At 42.3% G+C, this 26,314-nt stretch overlaps 2 protein-coding genes across 2 annotated transcripts in view; one reads left to right on the top strand and one right to left on the bottom strand.

Moving 5' to 3' along the window:
- Positions 1 to 26,314, top strand: part of NF1 (neurofibromin 1) — a 246,119-nt gene that overhangs the window by 131,425 nt on the left and 88,380 nt on the right. The gene's annotated exons all lie outside the window — the stretch shown is intronic.
- OMG (oligodendrocyte myelin glycoprotein) lies at positions 1,104 to 4,003 on the bottom strand. Its single transcript, XM_070945385.1, has 2 exons — positions 3,831 to 4,003; positions 1,104 to 2,697 (listed from the first exon to the last, which is right to left on the bottom strand). Exon 2 carries the CDS (start codon positions 2,689 to 2,691, stop codon positions 1,354 to 1,356), a length of 1,338 nt encoding a protein of 445 aa, XP_070801486.1. The 5' UTR covers positions 2,692 to 2,697; positions 3,831 to 4,003; the 3' UTR covers positions 1,104 to 1,353.

Here is a 26,314-nt window from a genome sequence, read left to right as displayed (position 1 = left end):
TTAAGGGAGCTATGGGCTAGGTATGAAATACTTAAACCATTGTTTGTTTGCTGTGAGTAGCGGTCAGGGTACTCGCCGTGGTAGGCTGCTCTGGGTTCGGAAGAACCCGGAGCTAATGTTATGGCTGGTTCAGAGAACCTCCAAATCCCACCCCTGGCTGGCCCTGCCGGCCCCGCCCCGCCCCTCCCAGGAGTCTCCATGCGGCCCATTTTGGATGCAAGGTAAGTGTAGAGCCCGCGTGGAGGCTCAGGGAGGGGGGGAAAACGGGCCTCCCAGAAGTTCTGGGAGGCTGGAAATGGGCCCCATTTCTGGCCTTTGGAGGGCCTCTAGAGCCCGGGGGAGGCAGTTTTAATCCTCCCAGAAGCTTGAGGAAAGCTTCCACAACCTGGGGAAAGCAAAAACGCCCTTCCCCTCCACCGTGGTGCAGAAGGCCGACCCTTTTGAAGCCCACCCCTGGTACTCGCTGGCCCAAGAGAGATCCAGGTATGGGAACGTTGAGGTGACATTGAGCCTGTCATTCATACTCTGGCCAGCCTCCCTTTCAAGATTGTTGTGGGGTAAATGAGAACACTTGGTGCACCACCTACAGCTCTAAATGAAAAGAAAATATGGCGTAACACTACTGAATAAGTAAAGTCTTTCTGCAACATCTTAAGGACTACAGGCTCCCAGGCCTATTTAAACAATAATTAGATATTAATACTAAATGAAAACTTGATGGGAGCTGGCAAATAACTCGTATCCTATCTCCTCTAGCCTGTTAGTAAGAGTTATGGCAACAGACCATGGTTAGAAGTAATTGCATTTTAGATATCTTTATCCCACTCTCCCCCCCCAGCCCCACCCCTTTATGCATTGTCATCTTTGGCAAAGAATTAGCATTTATATATTCCAAGGTTTTCTCTCTGGCAACTCTGCCAGTAGATGTATAACGCAGGTCTTCGAGTGTTTTTGTTTCGAGATGTTTAATGACAAAACTATTCATAATCAATACAGAAAATACTGACATTTTAAAATATTTTTGTGAAGAAAATTAAAAATGTAAATACAAAATAACACAGTTCATAAAAACAATCGTATTATTTGGGTATAATTTTCTTCCTTTTTTTTTTATTTTCTTAATCCAGTAAGACATAATTTAAGTAAGTAGCAGCTTGGTTACCAAGACATGATTTTTTCTGCAGCCCTGCCATTCAAGAGGAGTTATTATAGTCTTCAGTCATATTTCAGAATCTTAAAACAGGCATTTCTTCTTGCATCTACAGTAATTCATTGTGGAGCAGGAGCATTTATTTCTCTTCCCCCTCCCCCTCCCCAAACATGTTATTAATATGGAATAATGAAGCAATTCATTCATTTAAACACAAATTCACTGCCAGTTGCTAGGGCCACCACAGCAAGCATTACAGTGGAGAACAAATACCCCCTGGGCACATTTGCTTTAGAGGGTGCGCGAGGGCTAATTTTTGTGGCGCGTTCTTCTTTCTTTATTGTTGTGCTTTGTTGTTTCTTTGGGTAGTTTGTAGGCACCCCGCTGGTGATCCTCAAGGTCATAGGAATTGTGGGGACTTCGGCCAGACCTTTTGTGCTGGACTTCGCAGAGGTTGTATCTTGGATGTAGACCATGTGCGTGGCTGCGGCCACTTCGAAAGAATTAAGGTTCTCTGTGCTGAAATTTTCTGGGTAGGGAACCAGTGGCCTGTCAGTGCTGGTGAATGCTATTGTCGGGTCATCGGTGGTGTTTACATTGATGTCCGTCATTCCTGACGGTTGTTCATACGCTAATTCACTCTGTTCGGTTGCTTCTGCAGAGTCCGTTGTATCCACTGCCTTTATGGCTTTCACGAAGAGGTCTTTCTGTGCCAGGGTTGGAGTAGCTGAGAATGGCCCGGAGCCTTCCCATGACACAGTGTCTTCCTCCTCCGGGCACGGCAACCCAAAGATCGTGGCTTGCGTTTTACCTATCCAATCCTGCAAATAAGAGAGGGCTGGTGGTTTATCCTCGCATGCCCAGGGATTGTTGTAAAGGGTGATGAGTCGCAGCTGAGCCAGCTGGTCAAATGCTTTGTCAGGGATATAGGCGAACTTGTTGTTGTGCAGATAAAGTTGGGAAAGATGGGCGAGTCTGCCCAGCGTGCCGCGAAGGATTTGCGACAAGAAGTTGTTGGATAGATCCACTGTCTCCACGTTGATAGGGATGTTGGTGGGGACGGTCCAAAGCTTGTTGCTGCTGAGGTTGAGGAACACGAGGCTGCTCATCGTGTTGTTAATGAGCACAGCCCTCTCCACCATGTTCCTCGAGACGTCAAGGACTTTAAGATTCCACTGGTAAGCCGTGTCAAGCTTTTGGAGAACCCTGATGCTGTTGTGTGTGGCATATATTTCCCACAGGGACCTGGGCAGTTGAGCCGGGAGGCTCCGAAGCCAATTGTTGGAAACGTCCAGGGTTCTCAAATTGGCAAACTGAGTCAGCTGGTGGTCGAGATCCACAAAGCGGTTATACGACAAATTCAAATAGGTAATGTTGTCTTGAAGTCCGTAGGGCAGCGTGGTCAGGTTTCTGCCAGAACAGTCCACGTTTCTATCGTTTCCTGAGCATGAACACAAAGAAGGACAAATACCCTGAACGGCTGGTATGAAGACGAGAAGAGCCAGGACGCCAAGCGATGCCTTCAAGATCCGGTTCTCCATGGTTGCCTAGAAGCAAACATGTAACACATGCCCAGTTTACTGCACATTTTATTTATTTATTTATTTATTTATTTATTTATCTATCTATCTATCTATCTATCTATCTATCTATCTATCTATCTATCTATCATCTATTTATTAAATTTTTATTTTAGAAGGCTGGTTGGCTTTTTTTGGGGGGGGGGGAGCACTTACCCCTTGGCAGTGGAGTTGCATTTTAATAAAATCAGACATACCCTCACCCCTGTGGCATATCCCTGTGGCATCATCCTTAATGGTGCCCAAAAAACATGCTTTATTTCCAGGGAAGCTCTCCATCCCCCTGTCTTGCTGTCTGTCAAAACAGCCTGATCTTGTTTCCATCTCATCTCTCTCCCTTCCCCTTTTCCACTCTCCCATCCTCCTCCAGCTCCTAATGGTAGCATTCTTCAAAAAAACTGCTAGGCTCTTCCAAACGTTGTACAATGTCCGCTTTCTTTCTCTCTCTGGAGCAATCTGAATCCCCTGGTTTGTCTCTCGGATATTCTTCCTGTTATAAAATGATGCTTCTGTGGGAAGGTGGCAGGCAGACTGAGCTCTGGATGTCAGCCTTAGGTCTTAAAAATGCCAGCAGTCGTTATATAGCAGCTCCTTTAGCCATGCCGTAGCTATAAGGCACGCAAGAGCAAATGGGCATCCATGGGCTCCAAAATGCATTCGGAGCAATTGAAGGCACACTTAGAAATCACTGAGAAAATTCTCAACAATTCTCCAAGATGCATTCAGAGGATGTTAAGGCACAAACGCTCCCCTGCCTGCGTTTCCTCTCTGTGGATGCTTTTTCTCCATTCTTACCCTAGCCCTATATTCCCCTTTTTTCCAAGAGAGAAACATTTTCAGGACTGAATCAAAGATTTCAGCGGAGATTTTTTGTAGCTGTCACTGCAGCAGATTACCGATGCAGGGAACTGCCAAGTTAGACGACAGTTTCCTTCTCCCAGTATTTTCCCCCCAGTCTCTCTGTCTCTCTCGATTTTTTTTTTAAATTTATTTTTTTAAAATTTTAGACACATAACACACCAGCGCGCACGCACACCTCGTTCTCTGGCAAGAGGATTGGGTCATAAAAGGAGGCAAAGAGAACAGCCAAAGCAACTTACCCCACTCACTCTCTCCGCTGTAGCCTTCAGTGCATCGTTTCCCTGGAAGATTCAGATGCAAAGCTCGGTTTGTTCTCCAGCCGAGCCACAGTTTGTCTGTGGGTTGTGCTTTGCCTCTTCAGCTGCATCGTACTGCCGTTTCCAGGGGCTCTGCAACCACCTGATCAGCTTCCCTTCGGAAGACTGCAGAGCTGTTGGTTGTGGTGCTGACTCAAATTTATCGCGAGGGGTGCACCCTCAACAGAATGGGCAGTCCCCTTGTTTTTAATGGGGAAAGCCAAGTTTCTAAACTTCTTACATTATGTTCCCCCCTCTCACTCTTCTTCTGGGATGTCTCTCAGGGCGTTAAGATGCAGCGTGCATAGTTTGTGCAAATTGCAAACTCAGTTCCACCTTTTTTATCTGGATGTGTGATATATATATATATATTAGGCTTTAAGCTCCATCAGCCTTTGGCTCTTTCCTTCTGCGTTCATGTTTTAAGCATTTTGTCTTTCTGAAATCATCCTATGTTTCCAAATGGGAACTCTTAAAAGGGTAAAAAAAAAAAGACTCTGGCAGTTTTAAATGAAATTTATTTCACAAGGATCCAAGGATCATTTCGTCCAGCCTCATCTTCTCTTTTCAGAAGCTCATGTGAATCACCACATAGCCTTAATTCCTTTCAAACTCCCAATTGTCCCTTCCATTTTCATGGAAAAAAATCAGAAAATTCCTAGCATAATTTAAGGGACAGTTTATTAAAACTTGCTTTCCCAGAGTGAAACAGGCGGTTTGGATCACAGATTTGTTAAGATAACATTTAGCCCAATTGGGAATTAGTGATTGATGCATAGGAATTTTAAAAAGGCCATGTCTACATAAAAAGAATCAGTAACACTTCCATTTTCTTCCAGCCATATTTCCTTACTTTATCCTATTTCAGTAGCTGCTTTAAAAATACATTGCCATAATGATATGTACTTAGCTATATTTTTAACATGCTTTTGTATTTTTGGCTTAGTTTGACCAAACTGGGCCACTGAGAGCGGGTAACTAAACCTGATGGTAGCTTTAATCTAGATGAAGAACATGGCTAAATTTTACTATCACAGCCAACAGTGGTTTTGTTTTTCCCTTCTGTGAAGAGGTTTAAATATCTCTTCTAGCTTAATGTAGGGTTCAGCTCTTTTCTCTTTTCCAAAGCCTTCCTTTATTAATGTCCTCTTTCATGGTCCAAAATAATGTGCTCTTTCAGAGAAAGACTTTGCTTGTATGTGTAGAACCTAAGGATGTAGATTAGTTTTTTCCCAACCTTGGTTATTTCCAGGTAGGTGGAAGATTCCTCCTCCAGGATTCTTCTCACAGTTATTGCTATTGAGCCAAATTTCACTTAATCTGTACCTGTACATTTGTTTTTTTCTTGGCTGAGTGTAAAATCTTATTTTTCTCTCCATTGAATTTCCAGTTCGAGTCTGGCAAAATCAGTGGTGAAATTCAATTTTTTTTACTACTGGTTCTGGGGCATGGCTTGGTGGGTGTGGTGTGGCTTGGTGGGTGTGGCTTGGTGGGCATGGCAGGGGAAGGATACTGCAAAATCCCCATTCCCTCCCCATTCCTGGGGGAAGGATATTGCAAAATCTCCATTCCCATCCCACTCTGGGGCCAGCCAGAGGTGGTATTTGCCGGTTCTCCAAACTACTCAAAATTTCCGCTACCGGTTCTCCAGAACCTGTCAGAACCTGCTGAATTTCACCCCTGGTCAAGATCCATCTGGATCTTAAGCCTATTTTGAGCCCAGTTTTCCTTTATCCTATCAGTGTACAGTACTTGCATTCTACATACAGGTAGCCCTCGACTTACAACCACAATTGAGCCCAAAAGTTTTGTCGCTAAGTGAGACATTTGCTAAGTGGATTGTGCCCCATTTTACGACCGTTCTTGCCACAGTCGTAAAGTGAATCACTGCAGTTAAATTAGTAACACAGTCGTTAAGCGAATCTGGCATTCCCATGGACTTTGCTCATAAGAAGGTCGCAAAAGGTGATCACATGACCCTGGGACACTGTCACCGTCATAAATGTGAGTCAGTTTCCCAAATGTTTGAATTTTGATCATGTGACCGTGGGAATGCTGCAATGGGGGTTGTAAATGTGACAGATGGACATGAGTCATTTTTTTCAGGGCGGTTGTAACTTCAAATGGGTCACTAAATGGGTCATTACCTGTAATGATTTCCCTGAAGCTTCCCAGTGGCCATGGAATATGCAGGAATAGATGAGAGGGGCTCTATGGTTACCAGACTTTACGGTGACTTTTTGCTGGTGTCACAACTGTAGTTACTCTTGAGAGCACATGACTGTGTTCACATGACTGATAGAATTCTACATCTTATATAAGGCCTTCAGAAAAACCACAACAGGGTAAATATAAATAGGAAGGGACAAAGTAAAACTTTAGTCTTTATTTAATCAGCTAGACACACTGACACTCTCTTCAGAACAGGATTATATAATGTTTAGATTAGATTGAAGGGGTCCATCTAACTCAGAATTCTACTTTTTGGGAAGCCTATAGGAAATGAAACTTTCTCTAAATGGCCTCTATCATTCGGGGAGAGAGAGAGAGAGATCATGTCTGAATATACGAGTTTCATAAAGCCTCTGTGATGGCAGCTGTTGATACTGCCCTTCATGAAATTATTATGAAGTCATTTAATCTAGTCGCCATCTCTCCATCGTGGCAGGGGCTTCAGTAAATTCAGCATGCGATAATGAATTAAATCCTCTGGACTGGAACAGGAGGGGTTGGGGTTTGTTTGTTTTTTTTGGTTTTTTAAAGATTTAGTTTTCTGTATTTGCTATGAAAGCTTAACTTTTCTGGTAAAATATAGGCCGACATATTTTTCTTTAGGCAGAAAAACTCTTTGGTTTAGAACTCTAGTGAACTGTTTGTAAATGGCTATTGTTGGTTGTAAAGTGAACTTTTTCGAGTGCGGTTGATGGTTCTTTTGTTTTTGAAAGTGATTATAAATAAATTGGAATTGCCATTTTACAGGAAGAATTGGTGTAGTGGGGGACTGTGGGTGGGGATGATTAATGGGCCTTCATTTCTTTTTTTACCACAATTTTATTAAACAGATTAAACAGATACAAAGAGCTTATACAGAAATATATTTTTAAAAAATATGTAGAGAGTGCAGGACTGGAGGGAGGGAGGAAGGAAGGAAGGAAGTTCCCTCTTTATCCTCCAACAGGTATTATTAGTTAGATTTATATGCCACCCTTCTCTGGAGACTTAGGGCGACTTACAATGCATTAAGCAATAGCCTTCATACTTTTGTATATACCTGCTTAGTAGGGCTTTCGCCCCCCCCCCCAAGCAGTATTCTTTTTTATATAAAGTCAGCTTATTGCCCCCACAAACCGGGTCCTCATTTTATCTACCTCGAAAGGATGGAAGGTTGAGTCAACCTTGAGCCTGGTGAGATTTGAACTTGCAATAATTGCAGGCAGCTGGCAACTTAAGTGCTACTTTAACAGCACTTAGTCCACTGCACCACCAGGCTCTTGTATATTCAACATTAGCAACTTACTACTGTCTTTTAAAATACAACCAAATACCTCTTTATTGCACACCTCGCCCCCTTTTCTATAAATTCATTTCTAAATCTTCAGCTCTTCTTATTAGTCAGCAAAGATACGGTAAAAATGAACAAAAACGCCTAATGACATAAGTATACAATCCCCTTTCCATTAGGGGAAAGTTCCCCTCGTCAGTCTTTCAACAATTAAATATGCCTCCCCCAATAAAAAAACAACAATAAACATTATCTGAAATAATAACCTTTTATTTAGATATCAAAAGCTAATCCCTTACCCCATTAGATATTTCCAAAAAGAAATTCAGATAACCATTCAGCATCACCAGAAACCAGAATTCGTTATTTAATAGTAATCAGAGCTATCTGTTTTATATTTTTCCTTCTTCCTTCTTCCTCCCAACCTTAAGTCTCCTAATTAATGGCCCTTCAGTTCTGACCAATTGCATGAAGAACTACACTTGCCCGTTGCCCCTTGGCACAAGCAAATAGGACCTTTCAGAAAAACCACAATGTGGGTCTAGTTAGGAAGGGACAAAGAAGAGAAGTGAGCTTTAATCTCGCTACTTGTTGAAGATGCATTCCAAAATGTGTTTCAAATGGTGAGTATTTGGGCTCTTCAGTGCTAATTTCAGGGCAAGGGGGGCAACTCTTTGCCAGTTAAGTGGTTTCTGATGCACAAAATAATTCTGTGCCACTTCTTGTTCACCCACACAATCTTGCCACCTCCCACACCTCCAGTCCTTAAGTTAGCTTTCGGGTTTTGGTTATTTCCTTTGCAGATTTTGCTTTTGCTTCTTAACCACAGCAGTCCCCTATGTTCTTGGATAGCACCTATTCATTCCAGTTGATTCTTTTGAACAAACCGCTAACGTTTCATAATATCCTGGGGCTAAGCTGCTCTGTTGTTCCTTAAAATGTCTGCATTGCCCCAACTTTCTTTTGTAAAAATAAATAAAGAAATATGGACCATTTTTTAAAAAAAGAACACACAACCTGACCATCACAGTACCAGAAAGACACTGAGGACCTGGAAAAAGTGCAAAGAAGAATAAAGAAGATAGGGAGGGACTTGGAGACCAAAATCTTAGTTAAAGGGTCTGGGGACATATAAAGTAGAGAAGTCCATGGAGAGCAGAGGCCGGTTCGGGAAAACCGGTAGTGGCAACCTGCATACGGGTAGGCCTGCTCACCCGCCCAAGTATAATAAGCGAGGGAGGGGGTGCATAGAATTATGGGTGTGGGCATGCGCATGCGTGACACCCCGCTCCCCCCGCTTTTGGCACACGATGGCAAAAAGGTTAGCCATCACTGCCCTATAACGGAAGGGCCGTTTTTTTGCTCTGCCCAAGCTCCAGGGGGAAGTTGGCAAACGGGTCATTTCTGGGCTCCAGAGGGCCTCTGGCGGGGGGAAGGCCATTTTCACCCTCCCCAAGCTCCTACAAAGGCCCTGGAGCCTGGGGAGAGCTTGCCTGCCCACCGATATGGCTCCACATCCCACCTGTGGCATGCGTGCGATAGGTTTGCCATCACAGGTCTAGAAGTTCTCCATGGTCTCTTTCAACCCTCTGAGTCTATGCTATCTTTAAAAGCAGCTGAAATCTTGTATTCTCTCTTTTTCTTCAAATTTATTCATTTGTAGCCTGAAAAAAATTGATGATTCCTGCAGTGGAGTTTATCTCGGTTATTCTGGTTAGGAGTTATGTCATTGGTTTTTGGTTCTTTTTTTTTTTTTTTTTGCAAGGTGCATAGGTTGTGTGCTTTGTGTTTTGCTAATAATAACACCCGAGATTGTTGCAGGCATTTGCCAGGGTAAGGTTTGAAGGAATCTTTCCGTTCGGGATGATAAGTGTGTATCAAACTGATTCCTGCATTGCAAACCAAATTAAAAGTCCCAAGTTTAATAAGTGAAAAAATATTGATGTAGGTATAAATGCTGGACACATTTGAGTGAGTAATATAATTGGAGTAATCGCTTCCAGTGCTGTGGTTTCATCCTTGCAGGCAATTCTCTTGAGGGTTTTGGAAGCAGGAGTCAGCAATCTGATGCTGGATGGGAGGTGCCTGTCCCCATACTGATCAAGGCCTGCACTTTGGATGAGATCAGCTTGGATTCACTGCAGCCCAACACCCATTAGGTATCCAAGGCAAACCTCCCCTAGATTATCTGTGATTGTAGCCTCCTCCTCCTCCTCCTCCCCCCATCTTCTCTTCCTCCTCTTCCTTTTCTCTCCACCTCCTCTTCCTCCTCCCCACCTCCTCTTCCTCTTCCTCCTCCCCCATCTCCTCTTCCTTCTCCTCCTCCTCTCCCCACCTCCTCCTCTTCCTCCTCCCCACCTCCTCTTCCTCCTCCTCCTCCTCCCCATCTCATCTTCCTCCTCCCCCACCTTCTCTTCCTCACTTCCTCCTCCCCTCCTCCTCTTCCTCCTCCCCCACCTCCTCTTCCTCCTCCCCACCTCCTCTTCCTCCTCCTCACCTCCTCTTCCTCCTCCTACTCCCCATCTCATCTTCCTCCTCCCCACCTCCTCTTCCTCCTCCTCCTCTTCCTCCTCCTGCCACCTCCTCTACCTCCTCCCTCCATCTCCTCCTCTTCTTCCTCCCCAACCTCGTCGTCCTCCCCCACCACCTACTCTTCCTCCTTCCTCTCCCCCACTTTCTCCTCCTCCTCCTCACCCCCCTTCTCCTCCTCCATAAATTGCCAATACAGTGGCAATTCTGTAGTAAATCTGAACTAAAACATCTTGCTAAGGACACGTGTTCACCTTAGCACAAAAGAAGAAGCCTAACCTGGATCCTGACGTACTTAACAACTACCGTCCAGTCTCCAACCTTCGCTTTTTAGCGAAGGTTGTTGAGTCCGTGGTGGCACAGCAATTCCCTCAATTCCTGGAGGAAACTGACTACCTGGATCCTTACCAATCTGGTTTCAGGCGTGGCCACAGCACGGAAACGGCATTGGTCGCCCTAGTAAATGATCTCTGGCGGGCCAGGGATGGGGGTTGCTCCTCCATCCTGGTCCTTCTTGACCTCTCAGCGGCATTCGATACCATCGACCATGGTATCCTGCTGCAGCGGCTCAGGGGGATAGGGTTAGGAGGCACTGTTTTACAGTGGTTCTCCTCCTATCTCTCGGGTCGTCTGCAGTCTGTTTGGGCGGGGGGTCAGGGATCCTCCCAGAGGCCTCTCACTTGTGGGGTGCCTCAGGGATCGGTTCTCTCCCCTCTGCTCTTTAATATCTATATGAAACCGCTGGGTGAGATCATCCGTGGTTTTGGGGTGAGGTATCATCAATATGCTGATGATACCCAGCTTTACATCTCCACTCCTGACCACCCTAGGGATGCCCTTTCCGTGATGTCCCACTGCCTGGAAGCGGTGCGGGTTTGGATGGGGAGGAACAGGCTTAGACTCAGCCCTTCCAAGACTGAGTGGCTGTGGATGCCGGCATCCCGGGATCTGGAGGTTCCATCCTTAATGATCGGAGGTGAAATCCTTGCTCCCTCCGACAGGGTCCGCAACTTGGGTGTCCTCCTGGATTCTCGGCTGTCTTTAGATGACCATCTGACGGCCGTAACCAGGGGGGCCTTCGCACAGGTCCGTTTGTGCACCAGTTGCGCCCGTTCCTAGACCGGGATGCCCTCGCCACGGTCACTCACGCCCTTGTTACCTCTAGGTTGGACTACTGTAACACCCTCTACATGGGGCTGCCCTTGGGATGTGTCCGGAGGCTTCAGCTAGTCCAAAATGCAGCCGCACGGGTAGTTACGGGGGCGTCTAGATACTCCCGTGTAACACCTCTCCTGCGTGAGCTGCACTGGCTACCGGTGGCACTCCGGATACGTTTCAAGGTGCTGGTGCTCACCTATAAAGCCCTTCATGGCTTAGGCCCGGGGTACTTGCAGGACCATCTCCAGCCGTTCTCCCATCGTCCTGTGCGCTCTCACAGAGTCGGCCTCCTCAGGGTGCCGTCGGCCAAACAATGTCGGCTGACGACCCCCAGGGGGAGGGCGTTCTCTGTGGGAGCCCCGACCCTCTGGAATGGATTGCCCACTGAGCTCAGGACAGCCCCCGACCTTCTTTCCTTCCGTCGCGAGCTGAAGACGTGGCTCTTCCGCCAATTAAACTGATCCGTTTGGGGGTACACTGGTATAATTTTAAATCGTTTTTAATTGGGTTACTGATTTTAATTTGGTATTGTATTGTGATTTGTATTGAAGTTGTCATTTTGTAAGCCGCCTTGAGTCCCTAGGGAGAAAGGCGGCATATAAATCGCAATAAATAAATAAATAAATAAATAAATAAATAAATAAAAGATTAGACCATCTCAACTAGGGCCCTGAAATTGGCTGCCTTCTTTTATATAACTTGGTCCTGTTTAGAGATACAGGTAGTCCTTGACTTACAACAGTTCATTTAGTGACCATTCAAAGTTGAACAACGCCACTGAAAAAAAGTGACACAACCATTTTTCACACGCACAACCATTTCAGTATCCTCCCGTGGTCACGGGACCAAAATTCGGATGCTTGGCAGCCGACTCATATTGATGATAGTTGCAGTGTCCCGGGGTCATGTGATAAAATTTTGCAACCTCCTCCTTATAAGCAAAGTCAATGGGGAAGCCAGATTCATTTAACAACCTTACTAACTTAACAATTGCAATGATTCGCTTAACAGCTGTGGCAACAAAGGTCAGTAAATGGGACAACATTCACTTAACAAATGTTTTGCTTAGCAACAGGAATTTTGGCCTCAATTGTGGTCGTAAGTCGAGGACTACCCATATCCATTTTTATCCTAATGCTAATTCCTTCACCTTTGCTCAGCGGCAGATGATTGCAGCCTCGCTTTTAATGGTGTGCTTGCAGCTTGCTTCTTGGGGTTAAGCAGGGCATAGTCTGTATTATGGGCAGTTCTCTGTTTGATTAAACTGGGAAGATCCTTCTCGGTCCAAGAACATGTTTGGTTTTGTCTATTTCAGTCTATGGTCTTTTATGTACTTTGCAGCATTGAAGGCACTACTTATTTTACTGTTTTTGGCTTCTCCTGGCTCTGCATTGCTGGGTTCTTTTCTGGCAGCCTCTGTCTCAATAATTATCAGCTTGCATTGCAATTCTTATGCTTTTTTAGTTGCACCCAGATAGCAGAAATGGCATGACTTCTGGTTGAAAAAAAAATCATTTCCTGGTGAGAAGATCCAGCACAGTGCAACTCCTTCTGTTTCTGATAACTATTTCAGGAACCTTAATTTAGCTGTATAAACAAGGAGACATTATGTATCCATTGGATGAGGTGGGGGAGATAGGCAAAACCAGAGATTTGCAGGTATGCATAAATAAATAAATAAATAAATAAATAAATAAATAAATAAATAAATAAATAAATAAATACATACATACATACATACATACATACATACATACATACATACATACATACATACAGGTAGGCCTCAACTTATGACCACAATTGGGCCCAAAATTTTTGTTGCTGAAGTGAAATATTTTTAAAGTGAATTTCGGCCCCTTTTACGACATTTTGTGCCACAGTTGTTAAGTGAATCATTACAGTTGTTAAGTTAGTAACACGGTTGTTAAGTGAATCTGGCTTCCCCCATTGACTTTGCTTGTCAGAAGGTCAGAAAAAGGTGATCCTGTGACCCCCCCGGGACACTGCAAACAGTCATAAATATGAATCAGTTGCCAAGTGTCTGAATTTTGAACTATGATCAATTGCCAAGCATCCAAATGTTGACTATGGGGACACTGCAACGGTTGTAAGTGTGAAAAACAGTCATAAATCACTTTTTTCAGTGCTGTTGTAACTGAACGGTCACTAAATGAATTGATATAAATTGAGGACTACCTGTATTCCACCCAAAAAAAAACTCCACACCACTATGGGAATTGAGTTTGACAAAGAACATTGGGAATTGTGGTGGAATCAAAGAGAGCCGTTTGGAACAAGAATAGAATTGAATATTGAGAGCATAACAGAAGAACAGAGTTGGAAGGGACATTGTAAGTCCACACACACCCCGCCCAAGCAGGAAACATTACATCATTTCTGACAGATGGCAGTCCAGTCTCTTCTTGAAAGCTTCCAGTGATGAAGCTCCCACAACTTCTGAAGGCAACTTCTGTTCCATTGGTTGATTGTTCTCACTGTCAGGAAATTTCTCCTTATTTCTAGGTTGAATCGCTCCTTGATCAGTTTCCACCCATTATTCCTTGTCTGACCTTCAGGTGCTTTGGAAAACAGGTTGATCCTCTCCTCTCTGTGGCAGCCCCTCAAATACTGGAACACTGCTATCATGTCTCCCCTGGTCCTTCTCTTCACTAGACTTAGCCATGCCCAGTTCCTGCAAACGTTCTTCATATGTTTTAGCTTCCAGTCCCCTAATCATCTTTGTTGCTCTTCTCTGCACTCTTTCTAGTGTCTCAACATCTTTTTTTGTAGTGTGGTAATCAAAATTGGATGCACTATTCTAGGTGTGGTCTTACTAAGGCTTTATAGAATGGTGTTAGTACCACACGTGGTCTTGATTGAATCCCTCTGTTAATGCAGTTTAGGATTGCATTGGCTTTTTTGACTGCTGCTGCACACTGTTGGTTCATATTTAATTGGTTGTCCACTAAGACTCCAAGATCCCTCTCACAGTCACTGCTATTGCCTAGAAGTGGAGCAATTCATACCACAGTCCCATTGGTGCAAGGCAGAGGTGGGCCCTTTAATGCATAAACCAGCACTCGTGCTGCTGCACTGATCTCTCACGCCTATGAAGAAGGTTTTTGTCGGTTGTCTTCTCTGATGAATGTTTTCATTGCTGTTTTGTGGTATACAGGTACTCCTCGATTTACAACCGTTTGGTTAACGACACTTAAAAATGACTTGACAACTGCCCTTGCACTTATGACCATCTCAGCATCCCCACATTCATGTGATCAAAATTCGGGTGCTTGGCAACTGGCATGTGTTTACGACGATTTCAGCATCCTGAGGTCATGTGATCACAATTTGTGACCAGATTCTAATACGCAGAGTCAGTGGGGGAAACCGGACTTACTTAATGTCTGCATGATTCACTTAACAACTGTTGCAATTGAGCAGGACTCAATAGCTGCCTTGCATAGCAACTGAAATTCTGGCTCCAATTGTGGTCGTAAATTGAGGACCACCTGTATCTGGTTGTTACTGGATTATGAACTGCCAGGCATAGATTTGATTACAATGATCAGTAACTATTTTAAATAAAGAAAGTCCTCTTCTAGTATTGAAATTTCAGGGCCAAGCCAAGGGTTCTGTGATCAAAATTCTGACGCTGGGCAACTGGCTCATACTTATGACGGTCACAGTGTTCCGGGGTCATGTGATCACCATTTGCAACAAGCAAAGTCAATGGGGAAGCCCGATTCACTTATCAACTGCATTACTCATTTAACAACTGCAGCGATTTACTTAACAACTATGGCAAGACAGGCCATAGAATTGGGCAAAATTCACTTAACAACAGTCCCGCTTAGCAACAGAAATTTTGGACTCAATTGTGGTCATAATTGTACCATTACCTGTACTCTAGTCGGGGTTTCTATTTCTAGTCACCTGCGTTATTGGTGTCTGGGAAGAGGACAGTTGGATGGCACAGATGACACTTGCAAAACCAGACGAGGAAGAACCTTTTTTATGGTTGTAGGATCAGTGCAGCACTCGCAGTTTTGTTTTTTTTTAAAATTTTGATTCATATGCCGCCCTTCTCCGGAGACTCAGGGCGGCTTACAATGCGTTAAGCAATAGCCTTCATAGTTTTGTATATTTTATACAAAGTCAGCTTATTGCCCCCACAATCTGGGTCCTCATTTTACCTACCTTAGAAAGGATGGAAGGCTGAGTCAACCTTGAGCCTGATGAGATTTGAACTTGCAGTAATTGCAGGCAGCTGATGTTAATAACAGTGCTTTAGTCTGCCGCGCCACCAGGGCTCCAGTTTCTGTGTGAATATGTGGACAGTGTGAGCAACTACAGTGATTGTTGGGTGGAAGGAAAGTAAGTAGCACGCTCTTTGCATATTTGACAAGAAATTGGCCACATCTGAAATGCCAATTTCCTGTTTTGCAAGTCCTTTAAGAACAATAAACAACAGTTTTTGTACAGCTAATAGGTGTATCTGGACCAACGTATGATTGTCTATTCTTGCATGTGGTAGGGCTGGTGGTTTGGCTCAGTTCTGCCCTTTCCCTGTCATTAGTATTTCAACCTTCAATTTTAATTAATTGAGCTTTTAATTAAATGTAATTCCTCATAAACTTGTTCCATGACCCAAGTGATCAAGTACTATTTGCTCTAACCCCATTTAATGGATGAAATTATAGAGACCTTGACTGGGTTCACACAACACATAATCCATAAGGTGGCTTACTTGTTTGAGGATTAGCATGATTTCTTTTTAGCGGAAGAGTGATTTGTAAACGGGGGTTTATTGTTAATTCAATAAATCATAGTTAAGCAGATCATGTTACGTTTTTCATGTTATGGGAACACATGGACCCTGTATGTTGTTTATTCTCATATTCATTCCCTTTCTCTCTCTTCATATATTACAGTGCCCTGTAATATATTCTGTTTGATTTTAGCTTAGAATGCTGTGTGAACCCAGCCAATAGCAGTTTATTCAATAAATAATTAAATAATTATTTACTGCAATGTGTTAACTCAAGAATTATGTTCAGTATCAATTCAGCGTGTTTGAAGCAAGTGTGGAATATTTTATGAGAAGTTGTCTGGGTTCCTATATTCACTCAAACACATGAATTCCCCGGAGAAGAGAGTAAATTTTTTTTGATAGAATTTTTTCTATCAGGAAATAGCTTTCCTATCTGGTTATTTCCATTACTTAACAATTGGAAATGGGCAGATTAACAGCAGACATGATACAGATGTAGTTTATTAGCAGCACATCTATCTGTTACATCTGAAGTTACCATAAAGTTACTTTGAGGAAGTAAAGCCCCATGATACAAGATGGGAAAATCTTAGTTAAGTAAAAATAAGAAAATTATACAAGCATTATCCAATCAAGCCTGACCATTCTTTTTGCGAGATGAATCATCTCAAACAGGAAAATGCTTTTGAAAAATGAGGAAGGCTTACTTCTCTAAAATTCCTGCAGCGATTCGATGTAGGGGTTAGTACACATTGGATCTAAACAGTGTTTACCCAACTACTCAGGACTCCCCAGAAAAATAAACGGAGCAACACAAAAATCATTGGCCATGCTACTCCCCTGCCACATGTTTGTGAGTTCATCGAAGTCTGGTGTCAGGATTTCAAGTAACACAAACACACACACACCCAATGAAAGAAGACTCCGAGGCTAGAGATTCCTCAAAGTTCCATTTTATTAGAGATGTCATAATGGCACATCTGGGCAAACCCGAATCTGAAAGCTTTCAGGTTTTCCCCACCCAAAGGAAAGTCCAAGTCCCTGCCCAGCACCCTCATGTCCATCACATGGTCCCATCAATGCACTGTCCCAACTGGAGATGCCTCCCAGTCACACCCCTCCAGGTGCAGGGCAGGATGTCCTTGACTCCCAGAGAAAGGAATGTTTTTATGACTACATATCTCCCCTGCTCCATACACTCCCCCCTCCCAGTTTCCCACAGCACTAAATGTGGCAAGCCTGAAGATCCAATGCAAAAGATGGCTTCCAGGCCTGACACCTGGCACTCCACAAGCAATTCCATCAATAGACACATCAACCTACAATCAGCCTACGAACCCCTCAGAATCCAAATCAACTACACAGCCAACCAGAGACAGCACTGACCCCCAACCAACCCACGCAACCCCCCCCACTAGCAGTTCACCTCCCAATGACCCTGACCTGATATGACCTCCCCATCACAAGACCCATCACAACACTCATTGATGATCCATAGCTGATCCATCACAAGACCCTCACTTGACACACCCACACCTGAAGCCCTTATAAACAGAAAAACACTGACATCCCCTAAACTCCACTGAAGATGTTACCTAGCCTGGTAATGAAATGTTCTGAAACCAGCCCAGAAGCTCGGAGAATGAAACTTCACCCTCAAACTGAACTGAGTTAAATACCATGAGAGGTTGAGTTTCTTTTCACCTGTAGCAATTGGTACTCTAATGTATAGTTTTATGAAACAGTAGCTGTCCTCTTTCCATTTTCTCCCATTTTTTTTTCCCAATCTTTTATCACCAGATGTTATCAGAGCTTTATAGGGGTCTTGCTGATATGGAAAGGAAGTCTGAGTAAACAAGTACCACCATCATTCAGTGCTTGCTTCATACATTTCTTTACAAAATTATCCAGCCTGGGACATACCACTGTGAAACAATAATTACTTCCTTAGATTCAGTAACTGGTTATATTGCCTTTACTGAAGTTGCGATAACTGCAACTAAGTGCTTCTAATCTATTATTAGTCTTTCACCTCCTTCTGTAGGAATTTTAACCCATTCTACCATGGCCAGTTATTTCGACTTACAGTAGTAACGTTTTAAGGATTTGCCGGCTCTGTTTGCCAGCTTTGATTCAGATCCTGCCACAAATTTTGGGCAATTTACAGTGTTTCCCCGAAAATAAGACCTCCCCCGGATAAGCCCTCCCCTGAAAATAAGCCCTCCCCAAAAATATTTAATTGCATGTGCAACCGGTCCCCGCCATTTCCTCTGGTTAGGGTTAGGGAGACAGAGCTGGAAATTGGGTAAGACGGCAAGAGGAGCCCCATCTTGCTTCACGCGCCCCAAAATAATAAGACCTCAAAAATAAGGCCAAGCACTTATTTCCGGGTTCAAAAAAATATAAGACAAGGTCTTATTTTCGGGGAAACACGGTAGATCTGGAACCGAACCATTGCATTTGTTGTTCTTCACACAACGTGTGTTTGGGATTACATATTTTCTCTGTATGGCCCACTGGCACTTCATTTTGACTGATCCATAGATGGCCTGATATTCTGCTGCAGCATTCTGTGATATGATGCCTAATTTATACTTCTTTCAATGATGGCAAGTCCTCCAGGTCATGACACTGTTGTTTCCTGTTTAAACCTCTCTTTTTTTTTTGCATATATGCATACCGCATCAAGCTATTCCCTTTCAAAATAAGCAGGGTTATGCAGAGCACAGAAAAAGAGTAAGGAATAATATTTCAATACTATTGAATAATAATTGAAGGCATGAGAGAAAAAATGAGGACTTTCTTAATGCCACGCAACTGCTATTTTCTCATTTTGTCCTTCCTCTCAACCTATTTACTCTTCCTTCATACCTCTATTTTGTGATTGAATCCTTATTCTTTTTCCAAAGCACCTCAGTGTGCTACTTTCTCACTGCCACAGTTAGTCCACATTCATTCTGAACACTATCACTTCTTGTTCTTATGTGCACTTAAGAATCCCATTCCCATTGTAAAAACGTTTGTTTTTCTTGACCTAACCAACCCATACTTTATAGCAGAATGGCCAAAAACATGCTCTTAAACAAGGCATTTTAATTTCTTTTTACTCATTGCTTACAACTGACCACTTACAACTACAGGTAATCCTCAATTTACAGCAGTTCATCTAATGACCGTAACGGCACTGGGGAAAAAATTACTTCTGTCTGTTTTTCACATTTACGAACATTACAGCATCTCCATGGTCATGTGATCAAAATTCAGATGCTTGGCAACTGACTCGTATTTATGACGATTGCAGAGTCCCAGGATCTTGTGATTACTTTTTGTAACTTTTTGCAAGCAAAGTCCAGCGAGATTCATTTAACAACTGTGTTACTAACTTAAGAACTGCAGTGATTCACTTAACAACTGTGGCAAGATAGGTTGTAAAATGCAGCAAAATTCACTTAACAAATGTCTTAGCACTGAGCAACAGGAAATTTGGGCTCAATTGTGGTTGTAAGTCAAGGACTGCCTGTATCTTTTTACCAGTATGTCTTAATATTTCTCCATTCATTTTCCTGCCTTAAGTAAACAGATTCATCTATTTACTGCTATTTTAAATGTCACTATCAAATGTTTCAAGAGCACAGTATTAGCTGTACTGTGTTTTCATTTCTCTGCCCAATGTATTTCTAATGTCACCAAAAACATTCTTGATAACTACATTAAAGAAGCAAGGGAGTATCAGTTTTGTCTTACCCTCTGCTCAGTGTTGAACCAAATATGATGGTTTCCTTTCATCATGTTCCCCTCTTATCTACATGCAGCCATCAACTTTGTGTCTCCATAATTTTATTTTACACTTTGTCTGTAGCAACAAAATATTGTTTTCTTTCCTGTCTCATTCATAAATTTTTCTGTGATTCACTGAAGACAAAAATTTGGTCTCTGTATCTCCTGCCTACCTAAAGACCAGACTTCCCAAATGTTGCTTCTGATCACCTGTAGTAGTCCTTTAGTAAAAATTCTCCCAAACAAAATTCTTCCTTGGCTAGCTTAACAAAATAACGGCAAGCGTTTGTTGAACGACATTAAGGGAAAATCTTTTTATGGTTCTTAATTCATAGCAACCAGTCTTCCCCAATTTGATACCCTTCAAATATTTTGGGATGGCAACCCCTACAATTTGCCAGCCAACTTGAGGAAAGCTGGCTTAAAGTTTCTAATGCTTTGTGACAACTGGGGCTAAAATCTTTCTTGAAGTGCATGTAGGAATAATTGTCCTTGTGTGAAGAATAAAGCAGTGGCTCTTTTGGTAATAAAATAAACCGCGATCTCTTGAAAGTTAGTAATCTGATTCCCTCTCATTAATAACTTAGAACAATTGGCATGCTTCTCTATGTGTGAGTAGAAATGCAATTGCACAAATACAGAGTTTTCTGCAACCTGCAAGCCCATCAGACACTAAAACTGTAGCTAATAAGTATTCTTACCATTGCCACCTAATGTGTGTATTAGAACACCATGTATCGCAAAAGGCCAATGTATAGGAATTTGGAAACTCAGAGTTTGTGGTCAGGTGCTTTTTTGATAAAAAAAAAAAGGGCACAGTTTTTTAGATAAGATATATAAATAGGCTTTCAAGCAAAATGGAAACTAGGAGAGAATAAATTCTTTGCATAAATTCTTGATAACTTTGCAGATACACAGGACGCAGGCGAACATCTAAGGGTAATAATTAAGGGAAGGAAAAGAATTATGAAATTCAAAATGACTGTTCAGTCAGAAGTTGTGCTGTAATTTCAACAGAGGAGAAATTTCTCAGAAGGGTCAACTTCCAAAGTGCGGGCACCAATGTCAAACCTTCACATTGCTGAGTGATGATTTAAAAGCACTTAAATAGTCCCATGAAATGCAGGGTTTTTTTGATTAGAAAAAGTTCACACCAGATTAGAAGGATTCCAGGGTGATAAAGGCTTTTTTTTTTTTAATGAATCTTTTCCAAACATAAGAATTTAAGAGCAATAAATCCATGAGGTGGAAAGATGTTCCTGAAATCTGTCTTTGCAACCAAAGCTCACTCTGGAATATCACAGACTGTAGAGGAGAGGTCTTCAAACTTGGCTGGCTGGAGAATTCTGGGAGTTGAAGTCCACAAGTCTTAAAGCTGCCAAGTTTGAAGACCTCTCCATAGAGAATGTTTGGCTATGGAGTCTTCCTGAAAGCATCTTTGGAAGTACGTGTATTCCTCAACTTAACACCGTTCATTTGGTGACTGCTCAAAGTTTATAATGGCATTGAAAAAAGTGATTTACAACCCGTCCTCGCACTTATGATGGTGGCAGCATTCCCCACAGTCCCAAGATGAAAATTCTGGCACTTGGCAACTGGCATGTACGTCATGTACAATAGTTGTGGTGTCCCAGGGTCACGTGCTCGCCATTTGGGATGTTCCCAGATGGCTTCGGACAAGCAAAAGCAATGGGGGAAGCTGAATTCACTTCATGATCGTGTGAATCAGTTAACTGTGATGTTTTAGAACAGAGAATATAGAATAATATAGTTGGAGGTCTTCTACTCCAAGCCCCTGCTCGAGCAGGCGATCCTATACCATTTCAGATATATGGTTAAATGGTTAAATAAATACGGTTAGTTAAATGGATCAAGTTGCTTAATAATGGTGGCCAAAAAAAAAAAAAAAGCTCATAAAATTGGGCATGATTAACCACCACCTTGTTTAGCAAGAGGAATTGTGGTCCCAAATATGGTCATAAGTCGAGTACTACCTGTATGAAAAGATGAAAGTAAATGGATCTATTCAGTTTTTTCAGTATATGTTTAAAAAAAAAAACCCAGAAGGAAATAATTACTTGCGCCAACATCTATAAAAATCAGTTACACAAAAAAATCTTCTGGCGGTGGAGGAAGTAGCACTGCTTCATCTACATTTTGTTGGGGCAGATCCAGCATTATGGAACCCTGGTTCTCTACTTCTTGTTCCATGGGAAGGGATTCAGGGATAAAAATATCCCCATTGACTTTGCTGGGGCAGCTGGCCAAAGGAGGATCTTGTAGCCTTGGACTCTCAGGCTGGAGCGAGATGTCCGTTAAGTTGTTTGGTTCCTCGGAAATTTGGGTTTGGCTGCTGGCTGAAGAATCCAAGGTTGCCGTGGCAGTGTGGCTTGACTCGCTCTCTGTACCTGCCTCACCCGATCCCTGTGGAACCTCCAAGGACTTCCTTGATTCAGACAGTTGTCCTTCTGCATTTTCCAGCAGTTGTACGTCCTTGCTGAGTTTCCATGGCAAAAGAGAGAGAACGGACATCCGTTTTATGCCTTGCGGTGGTTCCTTATCTACAGTGAGGTCAGGCACGTCTCCATCAGCATACGGGGAGCGTCCTGCCCAGTGGGGAATAGGCAGATTTGACCTTTTCCGCTGCCTCCAAAGGAAGATGGCAACGATAATCGCAATCATGAGCAACAGGATGACCCCAATGATCACGGCGGCTATTAAATGTTCATTTGCAAGTTTAGGTCCTTTTGTTGTGGTAGGAAGCGGGGGCTTGCTGGATGGCGTTTGCTGTACGTTTTTGGTAGGGTCTTTGGATTGACTTCCTTGAGATGGAAAGCTGTGGGGTTCAGCATTGAGCGACACGCCCGCAGGCCCCTTTCCAGCAGTGTGGCTCCACCACAGTTGTCCATAGATGAAAATTAGAACGATGGCCTTGGTCGCCATTGTCAAAATTCTGGGGATCTCTTCCGTGGCATGAAGAAGATAAAAGGTAGAGATTAATATCAGCACCACATTTTGCCCTTTGAAGGCCTAACAACAACAAACATTTATAAACCAATCAGCGTGGCTAGGTGATACAGTGGTATCTTGGTATTTGTCAATAATTGGTTCCAGGAGGCGCAATGAGTACCAAAAACGATGAGTACCAAATACATTCTTCCCATAAGAAATAATGTAAATAAATTTAATGCGTTCCCAAACCAAAGACAATGCACATTTTTAAGGCAATGCATAAAAAGATAGGGTTGTATATCATTAACCTTGGTGACGCAGTGGTTAGAGTGCAGTACTGCAGGCTACTTCTGCTGACTGCCGCCTGCCTGAAATTTGGCAGTTCAAATCTCACCAGGCTCAAGGTTGACTCAGCCTTCCATCCTTCCGAGGTCAAGAAAACGAGGACCCAGATTGTTGGGGGTCATATGCTGACTCAGTAAACCGCTTGGAGAGGGCTGTAAAAGCACTATGAAGCAGTTTATAAGTCTAAGTGCTATTGCTATTACTTTACATGTGAAATAAACCTAAAGATTAATAAATACTTGGATTAAATAAAATAAAAACTTCACTTTACCTGTACTGATAAGAAAAAAAAAAGCATAAAAATACATAAAATGAGCACAAAGCAAAAATAGGGAATGTGCACAGGGCGCACAGAGCTACTGCGTGATTAATGCGTCATTATTTGTTTCGCCCAGAAAGGGTAGCGAGTCACAAGGCAACCAACATTGACAAGTTCCAGCTTGTGCATTGAGTACCAAACAAATGATAAGTATCAGGACAAAATTTTCACATCAAAATGTGTTCAGTACCAAATTCGATGAGCTTCAAACCAGTTGAGTACCGAGGTACCACTGTACATGATAGAACAGCCAGAATTTTATAAATTTCTGAGGAAACAAAGTTTAGCTTCAATTTATTTGCTGTTTTTAAAGCTGTTTTAACAATGTATTTCAGTGTATAACACATTTATTTATGAACACCTTTTTTTAGCCCACCCTTTATTCTGGGCAACAAAACAATAAAACAAAATGTACAGTATAAATATAAGTTTGTTTGTTTGTTTGTTTGTTTGTTTGTTTGTTGATTGATTGATTGATTGATTGGTTCGATTTATATGCTGCCCTTCTCCGGAGACTCAGGGCGGCTTACAATGGGTTAAGCAATAGCCTTCATACTTTTGTATATACCTGCTTAGTAGGGCTTTTGGCCCCCCCAAGCAGTGTTCTTTTTTTATATATATATATACAAAATCAGCTTATTGCCCCCACAATCCGGGTCCTCATTTTACCTACCTCGGAAGGATGGAAGGCTTGAGTCAACCTTGAGCCTGGTGAAATTTGAACTCGCAGTAATTGCAGGCAGCTGGCAGCTAGGTGCTACTTTAACAGCACTTTAGTCCGCTGCGCCACCAAGGCTCTTAAGTTAAGAAGACCATGTCCCTAAATGTATATAATGCAATAAAATGTATATAATGCAATAAAAATGAAGGCAGAAACAAATGTACATTTGAAGGGTTGGGAACATGTAAGTACGGGCAACATACCCAGGCACATACTCCATACATTTAATAGTTTTAATGGATCCAAAAATACAGCTATTAGTAAAAGGCAAATTTACACTGATATGATAATTGCTTTTAAAAAAAAATCTGAAGAGATAAAACTACACATATTTTTAAGAAACCTGAATTAATTCTACAGGGTCTCTTGCTGTAGCAGGGGGTTGGGCTAGAAGACCTCCAAGATCCCTTCCAACTTTCTTATTCTACAAATAAACAGACATAGGCCTCCATCTTGCACTTGTTCAGTAAAAGAACAAAAGGACATTGATCTTTTGAGAGGCAATTTGATCTAGTGGTGAGGGTGCTGGTTTAGAAACCAGGAGATTCTGAGTTCTAGTCCTATCATAGGCATGAAATTTGGCTCTCTCCCTCCCCCCACCACCCCGCATAAGATGCAAAATAAGAATAAGAATAGAGCAGGACCTTCTCCCGCAGCGCACTGAGAAGAGATGTGTCAGGTAAGACCAACGTCCTTTTACTGAGAGTAATTTTTTCTTGCATTGGGGGTAATTTGCCATTTACAGCAAACTGCACCTGTTATGAAACCATTAGTGCCTCACATCAGAGCTTGATTAGTGAGCCATCTACACAAGACACAGTTTGTCTGCCTATCAAAACAACTAATCCTGGCATTTCCAAAACTGAACTCGGGACACCCTTTTAAATACACATGTATAAAATTCAATTCCATAAATGGTGCGGCTTGCAGTTAAACGTATAGAAACGTATTGAATTTCTGCTTAGTCTCATTAAAAAAAAAAAAAATGCATTTGTAATCTGCTCTGCAGATCAAGGTGAAATTTGAAGGGAAATGGCTGACTTCCAAAAATTATGAGTTTCTTACTATCCAGTTTTGTGCTCCTATTTCCACTGAACGTTACGTACAAACAGATCTAATCCCAGACCTAATTCTCTAATTTGGAACCTAGTATTAGAATTTAACCAAGTGAAAGTCCCAGTCACAAAAGAGACTTCAGTATGAAATTTTGAGAAAGTAACTTATTTTAATATATTTTACATATGGCAGGAAGCACATGGCAATTAAATTGCAATTCGGAGGAGTAAAAGTGAAGATTGTTTGAGACCCAACCTGTTCCTATTTTTTTTCAAATTAGTTTGTTGCCATTCCTTGTTTGTTTTGAAGATTTTTTTTAAAACAAAAAGTATAATTTAAGTCTGTCTTACCTTTGAGATTTCTCCTGCACTACTCAATCTCTTGTTTATAGCATAACTTTTAGTGTTACACGATCAGGGAAGTGAGAATACAGCAAAAACACTTTACATGGTATGGTGGTTTGCATATTGCAAAAGGATCTTAGTCTGACATAAAGAGGAAGTTTATCAGTGGACAATGCCGGAAGCCCCTCAAATTAAGGCATATTTAAACATGTCAGTATAGCTGTTTCCACAGATGAGGGGGAGAACACCAAAACTCCTGCCAAAAAGTTAACAACAGCAGGAGGAATCAAGAGGCTATTACGAAGTTGAATGAAAAATACTGGCATAACTATACATTATGTGTTTCCGCTATTTTTTCTTTTTCTTTTACAAGGCAAAGGGTTTTCTACTTGCTTGCTTGCACCATTTCCTTGCACCACTTCTTCTGAGAATATCGTTCATCCCTCACAGCTTTCTCTCGGGAGTCTTAATAAAGGTTAGGGTGTATGTGTGTTTCTGTATTGATCTGGTTTTGACGATCACAGTTCTGAGGAGTTATTTTCTTGCAGACATTTCATTACCAAACTAGGTAACATCATCAGTGCTAGAAGGAAGAGGGATTTGCTCTCATTGTATATAGTAGTGCCTTCCCCTGTCAGTGTTGATGGGGCTGGTCTTGGTGGTTGATTAACCTGTTATTTACTGTTAGCTTGTTGGCACTTCCTTGATTGAAGTATTGTTCACTGTTGGTCTTGTATTAATCTTGGTGTTAATCTCCGCTTATCTGGGTGTTGATTGCTGGCCAGGAGGTATTGTGGTTTTTTAGCTTTCTGATTGCCTCTTTTGAATAGTTTGTAGATGTTGTTCATCTCTATGTATCTGTTGATGGCCAATTTGTCTAAGTGCCAGGCTTCCAAGAATTCTCTAGCACTTTTCCCCAGTCCCACTTGGTAAGGTCAAATATGTATGAG

The sequence above is a fragment of the Pituophis catenifer genome, unplaced genomic scaffold (genome assembly GCF_029215685.1).
Source record: "Pituophis catenifer annectens isolate HBS135680 unplaced genomic scaffold, rPitCat1.0.hap2 SCAF_1, whole genome shotgun sequence".
Classification (NCBI taxonomy): Eukaryota; Metazoa; Chordata; class Lepidosauria; order Squamata; family Colubridae; genus Pituophis; species Pituophis catenifer.
Note: the sequence above shows the minus strand (reverse complement) of the source record. Positions and strands in the feature narration are given on the sequence as shown.

Bases quoted from the DNA above. Each gene is read 5' to 3' on its own strand.
- OMG (XM_070945385.1), bottom strand. From the start codon at position 2,691: ATGGAGAACCGGATCTTGAAGGCATCGCTTGGCGTCCTGGCTCTTCTC.